The following is a 15,728-nucleotide window of genomic DNA, read 5'->3' as shown; positions in this document are numbered from 1 at the left end:
TAATGCGAAACCTTGCCGAAGATTGCGAACGAGGAGAGGATAGTGGCGAGTGAGGTTATGCTTGTTAAGGAAAAGTTCGAAGGCGGAAGAGTCGTAAGGTTAGAGATTGAGCAGGAAAATTTCGTTGTCAGAACTAGAGGAGTTGGAGGAAGGCCTGGGAATGATGCGAGAAGAGAAATCGGAGTATACAAGTCGTGGAGGGCGAGCAGACTCGAGCCACTCAAGCACTGTCTTTGGGATCCTTGGGACAGGTACCGGAAAGTGCGTGATGATCTGATTTTCCGCAGAAGGAACAGAGGTGTTCGGCTTTACAGTCGATACACTTCCCGTTTTTATCCCCTTTGGCGTCACCATAGATGTTGAAACGATAACAGATTGGCTTTTTGGATGAGGGATGAGAGAGGGTGCCGTTGACGAGAGTGCACCAGAGAAGGGTAGGGTGTGAGGTGGAGTGGTCTCTAGCTGGGTGTCCTCGGTGGCCGCATCCGAGGCAACGAGGTGTCGAGGACCTCCCCCCGTTGCCGCTCTGAAAGGGCCGCGAGGGTCTCCCGCGATCTCTACGTTTGCCTCTGGAAAAATCGTCCCTACCCGAGTAGGACTTCCTTTTTTTGTCTTGTTCCTCCCTGAACTTAACCATCCTCGCCTCGAGTTCCTTCTCCATTAAGACCATCGCTTCAGCTTTGCTTATGACCTGAGTGTAATGGAGAAGGTATCGGTGGTGACTGAAGGTCAATTTTTTCTCGAAACGTTCTTTGCGAAATTTTACTTCGAGGGGTTTCCAGTGAATGAAGTAATCCTTGGCATCATCTTGGGATTCAAAAAAGCGTTTGTGCGATTGCATGAAGGTAGTGTACTTCCCTTTGTCACCGTCCGGGTCGCGAGCTGCCTCTGCTCGGACCAGGTTACCCATAGCCTGTGAGAAGTCGTGAAGATCCGAGATACCCTCGAGATCATCACTGGGATCGATGCCAGTGGTCTCGTAGACGTGGGCGAGATCCCAGATACGGGTCTTTGCACTGCTGTCGATACCTGGAACCTTCTGCCATTTGATAAGTGGGGCCTTGGTATTGATCTTTAGAAGGTTGCGGTTCGTGAAAAAACCTAGACAAGGCGTGTCATTTTTGTTATAGAAGATGGATGCTAGGAAGGTGGGGTGAAGGGGGATTATTTTGTCTGCATCATCCGAAAACTCAACTTCTTTGAATTCGGGTGCATATATAAGGTCCATAGCGAGCTGGGAGTTATTGTTCGTCGCGACGCGTTGTTTTTCCTCTTTCTGAGCCTTCTCCAGAGATTTGAAAAGATCTTCGGCTATGAAGGGTTTGGCCTTTTGAAGACTTTGTTCGGAAGCTATAAGTTCGTTGGCGTCGTCGGTGTTGACAGACCAGAGTGACACGCAAGGTGAGCTAGGTCTGGATCGTTGGCCTTGTACGAAAAGAACGTCGTTCTCTTTCTTTTTGTTATTTTCTTGACCAATCCCAAAATTGACGCGAAATTTTTCACTAGCAGCGAGATTCTTGAACCACTGAGAGGTAATCTGCGACGTGGGTTTTTCGGTTTCGACCTGGAAAGGCGAGAGAATTCTGTTTGACGAGGGTGACTTTCTGTTCTACAGACAGGTTGGAGAGGTCTGATGGAGGTATCGTCGCCATGTTGACAGAGAAACGAGAAAAAAAAGACTGGAGAAGGCGATGGAGGGCGCGCGACAGGGAGAAAAGGAAGCACGACGCGCGGCCAAAGTATCGCTTTCTTATAGTCGCTATCTTATCCACTGATAAGATCCTCGTGCCTCAACTCTTATCTCGGACTTGTCTATGTCATGTAAGCTGTATGTGGAAACGCTTATTGTGACCAAAATGTGACTCAAACAATAAACATTGATGAAATTTAACCTAAATGAGATCACAGTTTTGTAGTAAAACATATTAGTTGTTGTGGCCAATGCAGTGATCATTTGCGCAAAAGGTGCCGGAATGCTAACTCAATGCAGGGTCTTTGTCGCTTCGACGTCGATTGTGAAGTCACTAAGTCACGTGAACAGTGACCTTATGTAACATTGAATCAGCATTACAGCGGCTTTTGCACAAACACTCACTTCATTAGGAACAATAACTAATATACTTTACTACAAAACTATTATCCTATTTAGGTTAATTTTCATGAATTTTTATTGCTTGAGTCACAATTCGGTCACATCAAACCCTTCCACATACGACTTACATTACTGCCACATGACATAGACAAGACAGCGCTCACATGACAGCAAAATGCCCCCAGTGTTAGTAGCATCAGCGGACTTGTTCGGCATTTTCCCAAAAGTGACGTCGAGCCGAGGTGCCGCCAGGCTCCATATTCATACATCCAAAGTGGCAAGTTCCATTTCTTGCTTCCTCTCCCCTAGCAAGTGGCCACTTAAAATGGATCGAGATAAGTACTGATACTATCCCCGCCTCGGGCAAACGGTAAACGGCGTGTTCAACAAACCTCCGTCTACGGTACTTATTACCGTTTTTTACCGTTTAGACTAAATCAAAAGGAGTTTTTTTTTTTTTTTAATTTACCAGTGTCATGTTTTTTTCAAATTGGAAAACCTAAACCTATTGGAGAAAGAAAGTGAGATGACCGTCCACGGTGACTCGGTTAGGGATGATCGATGATCGATGATGAGCGGGAGTCACGGTACTTACTACTCAGTACAGCCAGAGTTCAATATGTAGCTAGTAGCCTATAGCCGTGAAGTACCGTGCCTTATAGTACTAGTAGTACATCCAAGCATCCGAGCGTGTCGCAGTGGGCGTTAGAACTTTCCTCAGACTGACAGTCCCTCATTTAGGGTGTCCAACGTAATCAAGATAAACCAATACATGTCCATGCATACCCGGGCCGCATCAAGAAACGGATAGTGGTCGAACTTGAGAACATACATGGTACACAATTCAATGATTCACTGCTTGGTACCCACACCAAATGCCGAAATCCTCAACTGCTTATAAACCTCGATTTCAAGTAAGTTATATGATTCTGACACCTGAGACGGTGCTTGATATTGAAATTGATATTACTAGCCTTACTAGTACTGGGACATCTTGGGATATCCGAAATCAACATCTGCATAGCCTGGTACCGTTGTAAGCTCGGCGGAGCTTACTATTCCTATTGGGTTCATTGAAGTATACTGTATTACGAATGCATATGACGAACGGTAGATGAATTCCACTCCACCATGACCTTTATTGAAAGTTAAAGTTAACGACATGCAATATGTGATATGCGTCCCGGCCGGTACAACGCAGTCCGAAGTCCTGATTACTTCAAAGTGAGCCATGCATCATACACATGTCTTGGTCATTGCCATTTCCCCCGGCCCATATGGATTTCTGGTCCATCTCATCTCCTACTAAGCGAAACGCAAACGCAACGTACTGCGTGACCCTACCTTCGACGAGATCTCAGCCTTCAGGTGAGAGGCGGCTGTGAACGAATATATTATCTAGAGCGCCAATAACAGTACCAGTGGGCAGTGGACACGACCTTTAAGTTTATGAGAGGAGATGAGTATGATTGACCCGGGACAGGTGAGATGACCAACGCTCGAATATGTAGGATCTTGGGGTTGAAGGTTTCTAGGTAGTACCGGAGTCCTGTTTCTCGTGAAACACGTCAGTGGGAGTAGTAGCGACACCGTATAGTTCAGACGATCCCCGAATCGTGTTACTACAGGCTACTGCCAGGAGGGTCCGATGTAAAAAAGAAAGCTGAATGAGCCCGGGCCTGCCATTGTTTCTTCCAGAACCTTCTAGAACCATATCTAGATAAAACCCGCAAAATGAATGGTTCCGATGCGGAGAGCTCACTTGAGAAAAAGAATAAAACACGTCCTGCACGTAAGCTTGATTTCAATATCTCAACCTCCACCCGCTGTGACACCGCGGTAGTGGGGAATACGGACCCCCATCCGAACCATGCGTTCGAGTCTGGATCGATTATGAACTTCTACATCCCGAACCTCCGGATCTCGTAAGTTCCGAGTCGCCTTTCGATCCATGCTTTGTTTCGTGTGAAAGGATCGGTATGACGCGGAGGACCGTGGTGTTTCAGTAAAACATGAGTTCTTAAGTATCTTCTATGTCCAGTATGTAAATCCCAACCTCCTCGTACCGAATCGGAATCACCGCTCGGGGGGTGAAGCAAGTCACAGAAGGGCCATTGCAGACTTCGCGGGGCTGTGCGAAAACCCGAATCTGGGGCGAGATTTCAGCGGCGAGTCACTCAGGCTCCTTCCATCCATCCGTCCATCACTCTTTTCATGAAATCAGGTCACTTTTACCAAGTCCGGTACATCCCTCCCTCCTCATGGTTTCCGTGTTTTCTCATAAGAACTTCGACGGGGGGGATCGACAATCGTTTGCCAAGGCCCAACGTGTTTTTCTCATGTCCCGGATCTACTTACTTATCAGTCCCATTTTTAGCGTTCAATGACATCCCTAGCCACGTATAAGGTGACGAAAGAACCCACTTGTGACTTGACCTGCGCTGTGTTTTTCGAAGATTTGCCGTTTACGCTATGTTTCCCAGACCAGTCCTAACGCCACCAACTTCCAAACCGGTAGATTGGCCAGCACGTATTCCCATTTTTAGATGGTGCTTTGGAATTAGTGAGCTTGAATGGGCTGTGGAAGGGCTGTAACGGTAACGTTGGCGGCTCGGATCGGAGGTGGTGTCGCGTATGTGACCTCCAATTAGACGTGGTGAACGTTTGAGGGACAACTTGATGAAAGAGATTACGATTATCATGCCACGGTCACACATGTATTAGTGATATAAATATAAAAAGAAACATACATACAACAAGGGTGGGATTTTAATCGTCAAAACGACGAGGGTTCGGCCGTTAACCGAAGGAAGGGGTTGTCTTGGGAACATTTCGGGTGAGTGGAGGGCCGGAGGCAGGGGAGTTGCGGTCAAAACGGACAGTTGATGAGGTGAAAGATGACTGGAGTCGGGCGGGGAATTTACGGCATCGGAACGGGAGTGACGAGTACTTTTCATCACCCACAATTTGTAAGCGTCACTTATGACGAAGCTGCGGGAAGGAACGCTTCCCAGCTGCTACAGACATCGTAAATTGCAAGGAAATGCAGGAAAAGCCAGATTCTGTGTTCATTTGGGTTGGAAGTGGAAAAACGAAGAGCGAGGCCGAGGGGAGCCGAAGGCCGGGGTACTTGAATAAATTGGGGCGAACAAACAAATAATGTAAATAAATATTTGGGGTGTTGATTCCGTTATACCGAAATGTGGCAGAGCGTTCCTGGGGGCACGTAAAAAAAAAGGAAACTTCTAATTTGCTCCCCACGATGAGCCTAGGTAACTCGTTCCTTCAAGTACCTATCTCTCTCACTCACAATCACTTCCCTTCTTTTTTTTTCCAGACGACCACCATTCCATTCTTACCAAACTTCTCCAGACTACAATGTCACCTTCAAAGCATAACCACAATCTTCACATCGACTTACCCTCACAACGTCGCTCAGAACACCTACTACGAGAAACTCTTCTCAAGGACACAGAAGCTACAGCTTCGCCAAGGAGAAGAACTTCAGTTGCATCCAGGAGTTCAAGTCGTACCAGGGCTTTAGAATCTAGTGGTGGTCTCTGGGGTTGGTTTTGGAGAGACAACGGGGAGCTTTCCAGTGCGAGTGCTAGTGAAGAAGATTCGCCATACCTACCCACTCCTTCCAGTCCTCTCCGTACACCCGCTGGCTTTTTTGACGAAGAACGACGAGGAAGAGGTCGTACCGCTCATACCAACAACAAGTCTAGAGCCGTCGAGTCGTTGGAAAGGCTCACCAGCAGCACCAGTCCTATTCTCGGCGCAAGTTCTGGGCCCAAATCCAAACTCACCGTCGCGTTAGAGACCGTGCCGAGTGTCGGGGATCTACGCGTCCTCGTCGCTGCTCATGATGCCCTCACTTCCACACCCACTACGTCCAGTTCTACCCCTTCTGCCTCATTTACATCCACCACTTCATCAATATCATCACCGGTATCCAATACATCCATCTCTCCTCAACCCGGATTAGATCATGAATCAGAAGATCCAGAACCCTCATCCTCACCCTCACCCCGAGATATCCTCCTCACCCCACCTCCAACACCACCTGCGGCCTTCGGTTTGGGTTTAGGTTTCGGTTACGAGCGCCCATTAGCCTATCCTACTCCGACTACACCACCTATATCTAGAATCCCAGTACTGGGATCTGCGCAGAAACACCGACGAGCTCTATCTGTTTCTGTATTTCCCCAGCGTACGGTCTCGGCATCAGCATCAGTATCAACACCGAGTACACCGAAACGGAGTACGATACCCGTGCCTACCGTTGCTGCGGCGAAATCTGGTACGCCTAAACGGACGAATTCGTTGATTGTTAGTACTGCGAATGGGAATACGAAACGGCCGTATACGCCTACGAGAACCACGGGTTCTGCTATCACTCCTCGGATCCCTTTGACGCCTACTCCTACGAGGGTACATAGACGGTCGTCATCGACGCAGGTCAAGTTGGGCACTACTACCAGTGATATACCGAGAAAGATGTTGGTAGTTGATGGACCTGGACCTGGACCCGGGGACGTAGCGGTAGATCAGGATCAGGATCAAACCGTGATGCTCGGTACACCGCCGAAAAAGCAGTCGCTCGGTCCGACTGCGAATGTGTTTATGCCTGGGACACCGCAGAGTGGGAAAAGGACGTTTGGAGGGCTTTCGGAAGGGTTCGTTGGGAATGATCGTTATCGTTCGAGTTCTACGATGAGTTCGGGTTCTCCGAGGAGGAATACGTCAGCGGCTAGTTTACCTGTGTCTGTGAATAGCCCGAAGAGTGGCGGTGGTGATGATAGTCCTAGGAGGGCGAGAACGTCGACGACGTTGGCTGAGATGGTGGTTATTGCGGAGGGGCAGAGGGAAACAGGTGGAGGATACCGGACGCCGGTTAGGAAGAATAAGGCTCATTTGTATTCGTCGGAGATGGAGGGGGAGAGGTGTCCGTATACGTATAGGTCGCCTACTACCACCACCAACACCCATGGGACGACTCCCGATACCCCGTCTTCTTCTCAGAGTCGGTTTAATATACGTGCGGCGAGTGCGCAGTGTCAGGCGCAGGAAGGGTATGTGTCGTTTGCTGCTGTTGAAGGGTTGGGAGAGCCGGAGTCTGAGGTGGATGTACCGCCGAAGGAGGGAGAAGGGGGGAGGAAGGGAGGGGTGAGGGGGTGGTTGGGGTTGTGAGAACATGGTACCGGTGGTGTGGTTTTTTTCTTTTTCTTTTTCTTCTTTGGATTTCTTTCTTCTCTCGTGGTCGTTGTCGCTGTCGGAAAAACATATTGGGAAAAATCCTTTTTTTTTTTTTTGTTTTTTTGAATTATAGGGAACTTGAAGAAAAATGCTAATGTGTACTTTTACTCCGCTTGTTGGCTTTCCTCGCCATCTATTCTATCCCGCTATCCTCTACTATCTGCTGCTGCTGCTACTTCGTACTATAGAGCTGACCTGATACAAACAAACCAACAAACGTTCTACTTACTTATCCCTACCATCATCACTAGTTTTGATTAATACGTATACGTATAACTTATTCAGTATGTACAAAAAAAAAGAATAAGTTAGTTGTGTACATACATACAGATATACAATGTCTTTTCTAGTTTTACTCTCTTTGCGAGGCGGGATAGGACTCGGTCCTAGTTTCTCAGAGGTTGAAAGTGGACTAGATTGAGCTTCATTTCAACCTCTTCTGATTCATCGCTTTCCCAGAAAGTAATTGATATATGGCTCAACGAGCGATATGATATTTCGCAGGCGCAATGATTTAGATTACAACGATTTTTTTGTTGCGGACCCCAAGCGGTCCTACATCCGACCCCTTTCTTCCTTCTTCCTTCTTACTTCTTAGAGGCGGCAGATTTGAAGTTACGTTCAACCAATCCATATACCGGGAAGTATCTTTCAAATCAAAAAACGTCAGAAAAAAAAAGAAAAAAAAACCACAAAAAAACGAGTGAACAACTCACTTATCAAAATACGGACTCAACTCTGGATACCCAGGTGTATGTCTCCAATCCCTCATCAGATCCGTCGCCACCGCAAACATAGACATGACATTCACTCCTGCCGCTCTCATACGGTCGTTTGCTTCGTCTGCGATACGTCTGGTGGATGTACCCGAGGCTTCGCTGTTGGCGAATACTTCGTACCCATCTTGGATGAGGGAGAGAGCTAGGAAGGTGGTGCATACCTATTGAAGTTATTCAAATATTCAAATTGATCATGAGAAGGGGAGGTGTTAAGAAGAGAAACGTTACGTTACGTCTGTAACGATCCCAGCGAGGATGACTTGTTTTTTTCCTGTATCTTTGACGGCTTTACGAAACTCTTCGTTATCCCAAGCGTTTACTTCTCCCTGGCGTTTGATGAGAGGTGTCGAGTTGGGTGGGTACATGTCTAGGATTTCTTGGAGCATCGGTCCGTTGGGGCCTGTCAATGTTAATGTCAATGTCAACGTTTTCCATTTCTTGTAAGTATAATCCATAATGAAAGGGGGGGGGGGGGGGTGACCCTCACCATCTTCTGTACTGGTAGTCATAACAGTCGGAAGACCAAACACTTTCCCGAGAGCCGCATGAGCGAGGACGGAGTTCTTGAATTCGACTGGTCCGTAATCTTTTACGAGTTCGAAAAGCCCGATTTGGTGGTCGACGATGAGAAGCACCGCGTCGTCTTTGTTGATTCGGTGGTGTTTGATTCCGGTCACGGAGCCTACACACGTGCACGTCAGACCCATTCGGGGAAGGGAAGGCTTTTAAAACATACCAGAGTGTGTGGTAGTGGTAGTCGACATGTTTGCGGGGGGGTGGAAAACTTGAGGTGAAGGTAAGTAAATTTCCTGCCTCGCTTCCTTGAGACACAAAACTACTGTACTTATACCTTTTGCATCCCCTTTCATGCCCGACCACCCCTTCAGTTGATTATATTCGTGGAAGTCTTTTCACGGTTAAGAACGGCATCGTGGAAATTTGAGTGCTAAGGGTCGGAGTTTCCATGTAGGAGTGTCATTTGTTGCTAATCTAGATAGTCGGTTTTTTTTTTGTGGGTATAGAGTCTCGACTCTCGAAGAGAGCGGTCGAGGAGTCAAGCTGGCAGCAGTACATCTTGAAAACAGCGGAGCGTTGAACGTTGACGTGGATGCACCCACACTCTCAACACGTGCCCAGGTTCCCTACGGTAAAGCACTTATTAATTGAGTTTAAAACAAGTTTGAAAGTTGGTTTTCAATCTAACAGAAGACAAAAGAGATGTACAGTGTACTACAAACAAGTAGATCTGATGTGCTAAGAAAGCTAACTTAGATAGATAGGCGACAGAAAGATTTAGATTTTTTGTTCGTCATTTCGGCCTCGGGAGCGCAGCCGAATTGACCGCAAGCGCTTGAATGCCAGACCCAACTCACCTCACAAAGCACAATTCCGGGTATCCCGAGTTACCGATCGATCCTCTGCGTCTGTAACGATCCGTGCAACGATGAGTTCTGTTCATCGTATTCTGAGAGAACGTGAGTGTGAAAAAGATTTTCCATGAACGGTATACAATGGGAATACGGCTACTTAACTCCCATTTTTTCAAGTCGTTATCACAGTCGGAAGACCGAACACTCTGGTATTCAAGAAAGTCCGATTGTCGTGAGAGGTAAGAGATTCGTAGACCTGCCCTAAAAAAGTCATCACACCGTGTGAAATATTTATTGGTCCGGTTGGGTTACTGATGATACGTTCTAGTCGGTGCTTGTTCAAAAATATCTACGAGACGGTTGACACAACTCGTGGATAGGTATGGAGGGGAATAATCGGAGGATTGTGAGGTACAGATATTTGTTCCGAGACCGCCAGGTGAGGGATTAAAATTTTCTTGGACAAATAAGAATAATCTGCTTTCCAATAGGGTCTAAGGCTTTTCCAGTCAGTTACTGTGATAAAACTCACCTCAGGCTAGCGCAGTTGTAAATGCCTCGACTAGAAGCAGAAGGAATTTGACCCACTTTGGCCACTTTTTAGTTTTTATCCCTTGCATAGATCACCGCACACCCCAATGGGGCGCTGCAGTGCTGAAGTGGGATCGGCTTTCTTCATCAAATTGTCTAGTACGTCAGAGTGTCGTTTTTCAGTTCGTTGTCCATCTGGGTCTGAGATATTTTGGCTGGCGAGTGGCAGAATACACTCGGTGGGTTTCAGATCTGAAGCCGTATAGGCGTAATCTGACTGTGACTGACACTGCCATGCTCCAGGTATAAACTGCGGTTCTCCTACCCTTTTTCTTTTTCATTTTTTTCTTCGACTTCGTTGTGTGTCAGCGAATATCCGCACCGATGGACAAGAAGTATCTCGTCGATCCTGAGGACATTGAGAACGGCGGTGGCGACGATGTCCCTTTCAAGTCACGTCGGTCAACGTATTTCGGAACCTCTCCTTCTATTACACCGTCTGTCAGAGCTAATCCAGGAGCCCGTGTAATTGCCGAATTCAGAACCCTCAGGTCAATTCACATTCATCTCGTCTAAAGTCAATCACTTAAAAACACGTTGTCGTTGCAGTATCCACGTTACCGACACTCAAGCCGGACAATCCCCGTCCACCAAAGAGGTCGCAGTCCGAGATCTTTCTGCTTTGGAATGGCATACTCTCTCCATCAACGAGATCTGCAACCGTCTCGGTGTTACAGAACAGGCGGGTCTCGATTCGCCGATGGTAGCTCGTCGTCAGAAGAGAGACGGTAAGAACATCATCAAGCCCCCGCCCAGCAACATCGGCAAGAAGATCTTTTTTGGGTTCTTTGGAGGGTTCGGAGGACTACTTTTCGGTGGTGCCATTGTCTGTTTCATTGCTTGGTTCGTTGCTTTCGCTACTCGCCAAAGATACTCTGTTCCTGACTTGTAACTACAGGAGGCCCCTAGGAGACCCTAATCCATCATTGGCCAACTTGGCGCTTGCTGTTGTGCTCCTTATCACCATGATCATCCAAGCAGTATTCAACCTCTGGCAAGGCGAGCACTATATCTCATCTGCAATGAAAAAGCCCATCTCATCATTGTCTATTTGTAGACTACACGACGGGACGTGTCATGGCTTCGATCAAAAACATGCTTCCTTCGGAAATTAATGTGATTCGTGAAAATCAAGTCCACAGGTGTGTATAGCCTGTTTTACCTATCTCACAACCCTAATGCCACTCGTTCCGCAGGATCTCTGCAGCGGAACTCGTCCAAGGAGACCTCGTTCAGATCAAGCTCGGAAACAAAGTCCCTGCCGATTTACGCTTAATACAAGTCTCTTCTGACCTTCGCTTCGACCGGTCTGTCCTTACCGGTGAGAGTGTACCCGTCTCTGGTACAATTGATACCACCAACCAGAACTGTGAGCCCCCTTCCTCATAATTCTTACACTGACTGATCTGATCACGTAGTCATGGAGTCCAAAAACATCGCTCTGCAAGGAACCCTCTGCACGAATGGTAACGGTCTCGGCATCGTCGTCGGTGTCGGCAATAAAACTGTCTTTGGCCAAATCGCCCAGCAATCGTCTGGAAACCGTCCCGTCCGAACGACATTGGAAGTCGAGATTCTGAGATTTGTCATAATTATCGCGACTTTGGCAACCAGTGTTTGCATCGTAATCATCAGTGAGTATCCTGGCCAGGTTTCTTCCTCTTGTTCACCATTGACCGATGATTACCTATACAGTTCTTTGGGCAGCTTGGTTGAGAAAAGACCATCCTGGTTTCATTAACGTTCCGACGCTTTTGATCGACCTCGTATCCGTCGCCGTTGCCTTCATTCCCGGTATGTGCTGTTTATCTTGGTCTGAGGCCTCACTGACGGCCTACAGAGGGTCTTCCAATCTGTGTCACTCTTTCCTTGACCGTCATGTGAGAAGGTCTTTCGCCTTTTCCTCAATTTCCTCAATAACCTTACCACCATTCAGCGCGCACGCCATGAAAAAGAACAACATCATCGCCAAATCGCTCTCCACCGTCGAATCACTCGGCGCAGTCAGCTTCATTTGCTCAGATAAGACCGGAACGTTGACTCAGAACAAGATGACTGTCGTCAACCTTGGCTTGTTCAACGACGGGGGACTGAAGAAGGTTTCCGTCGAGAAGGCTCCAGTTGTCGATGAGGAAGGTTTAAAAGCTTTGGCTACTGCTGCTTGCCTATGCAATGAGGCAGTTTTCGAAGGATCTGGTGAAGAAGGATCTGATAGAAAGATAAGCGGGGACGCTACTGGTAAGAATTTATAACCCGCAATGCACCAGTGTGACTCGCTGATATTATCCTATTGTAGATTCTGGTCTTTTGAGATTCTCAGATTCCATCTTGCATGTCCCGAAAGCCCGCGAACGCTGGAACGAGGTTGGAAAATTGCCTTTCAATTCAAGTTCGTCCCTTGTGGCTGTCCTCTTGGAAAATCTTCTCTTATGATATCTTTGTATAGCCACCAAGTTTGCCGTTACGCTGTTCAAGAGTCAAAACCCTGGTTTGCCCACTCTCACGTCGGAAATGACCGAGGGAGACATTCTCTTGATCGTCAAAGGAGTGAGTCGCGTCGTGCCATTCTTTGCTTTCAATCGATGACATATGTTTACAGGCACCGGATGTCCTGCTCTCCCGCTGCGCCTTCGTTGTGTCCCACTCATCCAACTCTCCTCTCTCTCCACTCACGCCAGAGATCAAAGCCAGCGTTGTGGCGACTCAGGAGCACTTTGCTAGTCAAGGCCAACGGGTACTGCTCATCGCCCGTCGGATACTTCCTTCGTCCGTGGAAGCAGAGGGATTTGCAGAGGACAAAGTCAAAAATCTGACGATGGATCTCGCTATCATCGGTCTCGTGTCGCTGATGGATCCTCTGAAAGAAGAAGCTGCTGAGACAGTGAAGATATGCAGGAGAGCTGGTATCCGGTTCTCGATGGTTACAGGTATCGTCATTCTCATTTCTTTGCAGCCGTGATTTAAATGAAACAAGGTGATTACGCGTCGACTGCTGTCGCTATCGCACAGGATGCTGGGATTGTTACGACTCGACCCTTGGAACTGAAGCATCTCTCGGACTTGCCTCATGATTTAGAGCTGTCCCAGATACCGAAATTCGATACCTGGGCTGATGATGCATTAACACGACCTCAACGTAGTCTGGTCTTGAGTGGACCTGAGATTATGACTATGACTGAATCCCAATGGAAACAGGCACTGACGGTAAGCTCGACTTTTCATCTTCAATCGAGGGATCACGTTGATGATGTATCGATTTGAACCTCAGTTTGATGAGTTGGTTTTCGCTCGTACCTCACCACAACAAAAATTGCAGATTGTGAGAGCCTTCCAGGGAGATGGTTGTTGCGTAGCCGTTACGGGGGACGGAGGTACGTCTGCTCGTTATTTGTGTTTTTGAAACAACCCCTAAAGACGTCTCCGTTACAGTGAACGACGCACCAGCCCTCAAGCAGGCCGACGTCGGTGTCGCTATCTCCGGAGGTTCAGATGTTGCCATCGTACGCCGCCAATCTTCGTCGTAAACAAGTTTCTTCAACTGAGAATGATCGTTCTGTTCGCAGGAAGCCGCAGACCTCGTTCTACTCGACCGGTTCTCCGACATCGTTAGCGGAATAGAATATGGCCGTCTTTGCTTCGAAAACCTCCGTAAATCGATTGTGTATCTCCTCCCTGCTGGCTCGTTCTCTGAATTGATGCCCGTCATCGTCAACGTTGTTTTCGGTTGGTAATCATTTCTCTCTCCATCCGGGTTGATCAGCTCACCACTGTATTCCTTCCCCTCCCGTCAGGTGTACCCCAAGCGCTCAGTAGTATACAGATGATTCTTGTCTGTGTGTTCACCGATCTTTTCCCTGCGTTGTCGATGGTTTTCGAAAAACCGGAAGCGGATCTTCTATTCAGGAGACCTAGGAACCGCAAAACGGAACGTCTCGTCGATGGTCGCCTTCTTCTGCACGCTTACGGGTTCATTGGTGTCATTCATTCACTCACGTCCATGGTTGGGTAAGTTTTCGTGGGTCTTACTAATTTACTACTCGATACTGAACCATCAATCTTTCTTATTTTCAGTGCTTTCTACTTTGGATTCCAAAAAGACCATGGTATCCCCTTTTCGGCAATGTTCCTGAAATTTGGAACTTATGACGTGGATCCTGATTATTTTGCTGAGGCAACTAACCGAGCGCAGTCGATATGTATGATTTCTGGTCTCTTCCGCTTTGTTCTTCCGTCACAGTACTCACCGCCGGTGTCCAATTTAGATTTCTTCAACCTTGTCATCATTCAATGGGGTAACGTCCTCGCTACGCGTACGCGCCGACTCTCTCTGTTTCATCAAAATCCTTTGTGGGGCAGGGCTCGGAATTTATGGTTAGTTCCTGCTATGGCGATGGCTCTCGGATTGGCTTGGTAAGTTGGTCATCCCACTCAATGTCGATTTTTGATCCCGGAAACTTACTACTCTTCCTTTTGAAGCTTGTTCTCTTACGTTCCCTGGTTCCAACAAGTGTTTTTAACCCGTGGTGTGGAAGTCCAGTACTACTTCCTACCGATGGCTTACGGTGTCGCTTTGGTGTTTGCGGATGAGATGAGGAAGTATTGGAACAGGAAGTACCCCAAGTCTTTGTTGGCGAGATTAGCTTGGTAGACTGTGGTGGACTCGCAAACTGGACTTTCAATTGGGTCACGGATGTCAGCCTTTCGGTCGTGGATAGATTTCAGGATTTTTTAATGTCTACCTTTATGCTTTATGATCAGCCTCTATATTACCTACTAGTATGAATTTCAATCAGACCTACGTATTATACATGACTAGATACCACTGATCGAAACAGAAATCTGGCGTCACTTTTACCTGCTCAAAAGTACTCAGCCTACGTGCCCACTACCTACTACTCGGCTGAGTCGCTCGACGCGAACATCATCGTTCCTCTCCCTTCCACCACGAAACCGGGGTGATTCTGTTCAACTCCTGATATGGATGACAAAGTAACATTAGTCTGGGAGAAATAATCAGTACACAACCATGTATTTACCATTAAATCCCAACCTGAGTTTGAGTGGGCACTTATCAACGGCCTGTGCATAGATGGGCAAGATGCAATCAGTTTCTGATGAGTGTCTGAACTCAAAGCCTCAGTCTGATGATATCTGACAGTGTATGGTCAACATCAGGCCAGATTATGGCCAGATAGGGTCAGAATACCGTTACAGAGTCATGTCAATTCAGATTTTACGGCTATTTGTCACAGTCAGCCCACATTTGGCCCATATGCTGTCCAAATTTTTCGAGATAGTCAGCTTAGTGTCAGCACAGCCCAGGTTGTTGATAGTGAAACTGGCATAAATCAGTCGCAATATTTGTTAAACTTAGACCCGGACCTACCTATGTTAACCAAAGAAAAATAAAATGCTAAGTTGATATATTATCTAACAAGATTCAATGTTCAACTTGCGTTGAACTTTGCTTTCGGCGTGTTCAGGGTTCCATCCTGCGCAGGGTAACTGCAGGTACGCCGAGTTCCCCATTATTGATTTTGCTCCACCAATGCCCTACAGATGGAGTGGGTATTTGTGGATCCCATGTGGGTCCCTCTCCACAGAGGTGCATCATGCCAACAAATATGACCAAAGAAC

The 15,728-nt window shown here is 47.3% G+C and overlaps 3 protein-coding genes across 4 annotated transcripts; 2 read left to right on the top strand and 1 right to left on the bottom strand.

The window, feature by feature from the left end:
* The first annotated feature begins 4,087 nt into the window (after positions 1-4,087).
* E1B28_000099 (uncharacterized protein) lies at positions 4,088-7,706 on the top strand. Of its 2 annotated transcripts, none has more exons than XM_043145898.1 (3): positions 4,088-4,413; positions 4,470-4,518; positions 4,576-7,706. In XM_043145898.1, the coding sequence occupies exon 3, from the start codon at positions 5,471-5,473 to the stop codon at positions 7,283-7,285; it is 1,815 nt and encodes a 604-aa protein (XP_043014597.1). In that variant the 5' UTR covers positions 4,088-4,413; positions 4,470-4,518; positions 4,576-5,470; the 3' UTR covers positions 7,286-7,706. The 2 variants fall into 2 exon arrangements, with proteins under 2 accessions (XP_043014597.1, XP_043014598.1); XM_043145899.1 differs by having other exon boundaries at positions 4,088-4,518; positions 4,576-5,364; positions 5,430-7,706.
* A 120-nt stretch (positions 7,707-7,826) lies between these two features.
* On the bottom strand, positions 7,827-9,285 carry E1B28_000098 (uncharacterized protein). The gene is made up of 6 exons (XM_043145897.1): positions 8,981-9,285; positions 8,867-8,914; positions 8,618-8,812; positions 8,364-8,530; positions 8,068-8,291; positions 7,827-7,999 (listed from the first exon to the last, which is right to left on the bottom strand). Exons 1-6 carry the CDS (start codon positions 8,997-8,999, stop codon positions 7,939-7,941), a joined length of 714 nt encoding a protein of 237 aa, XP_043014596.1. The 5' UTR covers positions 9,000-9,285; the 3' UTR covers positions 7,827-7,938.
* A 534-nt stretch (positions 9,286-9,819) lies between these two features.
* Positions 9,820-14,912, top strand: E1B28_000097 (uncharacterized protein). The gene is made up of 22 exons (XM_043145896.1): positions 9,820-9,939; positions 9,992-10,270; positions 10,335-10,582; positions 10,641-10,934; positions 10,990-11,090; positions 11,149-11,233; positions 11,288-11,460; positions 11,510-11,725; positions 11,787-11,885; positions 11,932-11,971; positions 12,028-12,329; positions 12,388-12,480; positions 12,538-12,638; positions 12,691-13,018; positions 13,066-13,295; positions 13,360-13,462; positions 13,521-13,591; positions 13,655-13,814; positions 13,883-14,096; positions 14,163-14,287; positions 14,354-14,501; positions 14,568-14,912. Exons 3-22 carry the CDS (start codon positions 10,416-10,418, stop codon positions 14,737-14,739), a joined length of 3,222 nt encoding a protein of 1,073 aa, XP_043014595.1. The 5' UTR covers positions 9,820-9,939; positions 9,992-10,270; positions 10,335-10,415; the 3' UTR covers positions 14,740-14,912.
* Positions 14,913-15,728: the final 816 nt, after the last annotated feature.

Source organism: Marasmius oreades, chromosome 1 (genome assembly GCF_018924745.1).
Source record: "Marasmius oreades isolate 03SP1 chromosome 1, whole genome shotgun sequence".
In the NCBI taxonomy this organism is placed as follows: domain Eukaryota; kingdom Fungi; phylum Basidiomycota; class Agaricomycetes; order Agaricales; family Marasmiaceae; genus Marasmius; species Marasmius oreades.
The sequence above is the reverse complement of the archived record's forward strand: the minus strand, read 5'-3'. Positions and strand labels throughout refer to the sequence as shown.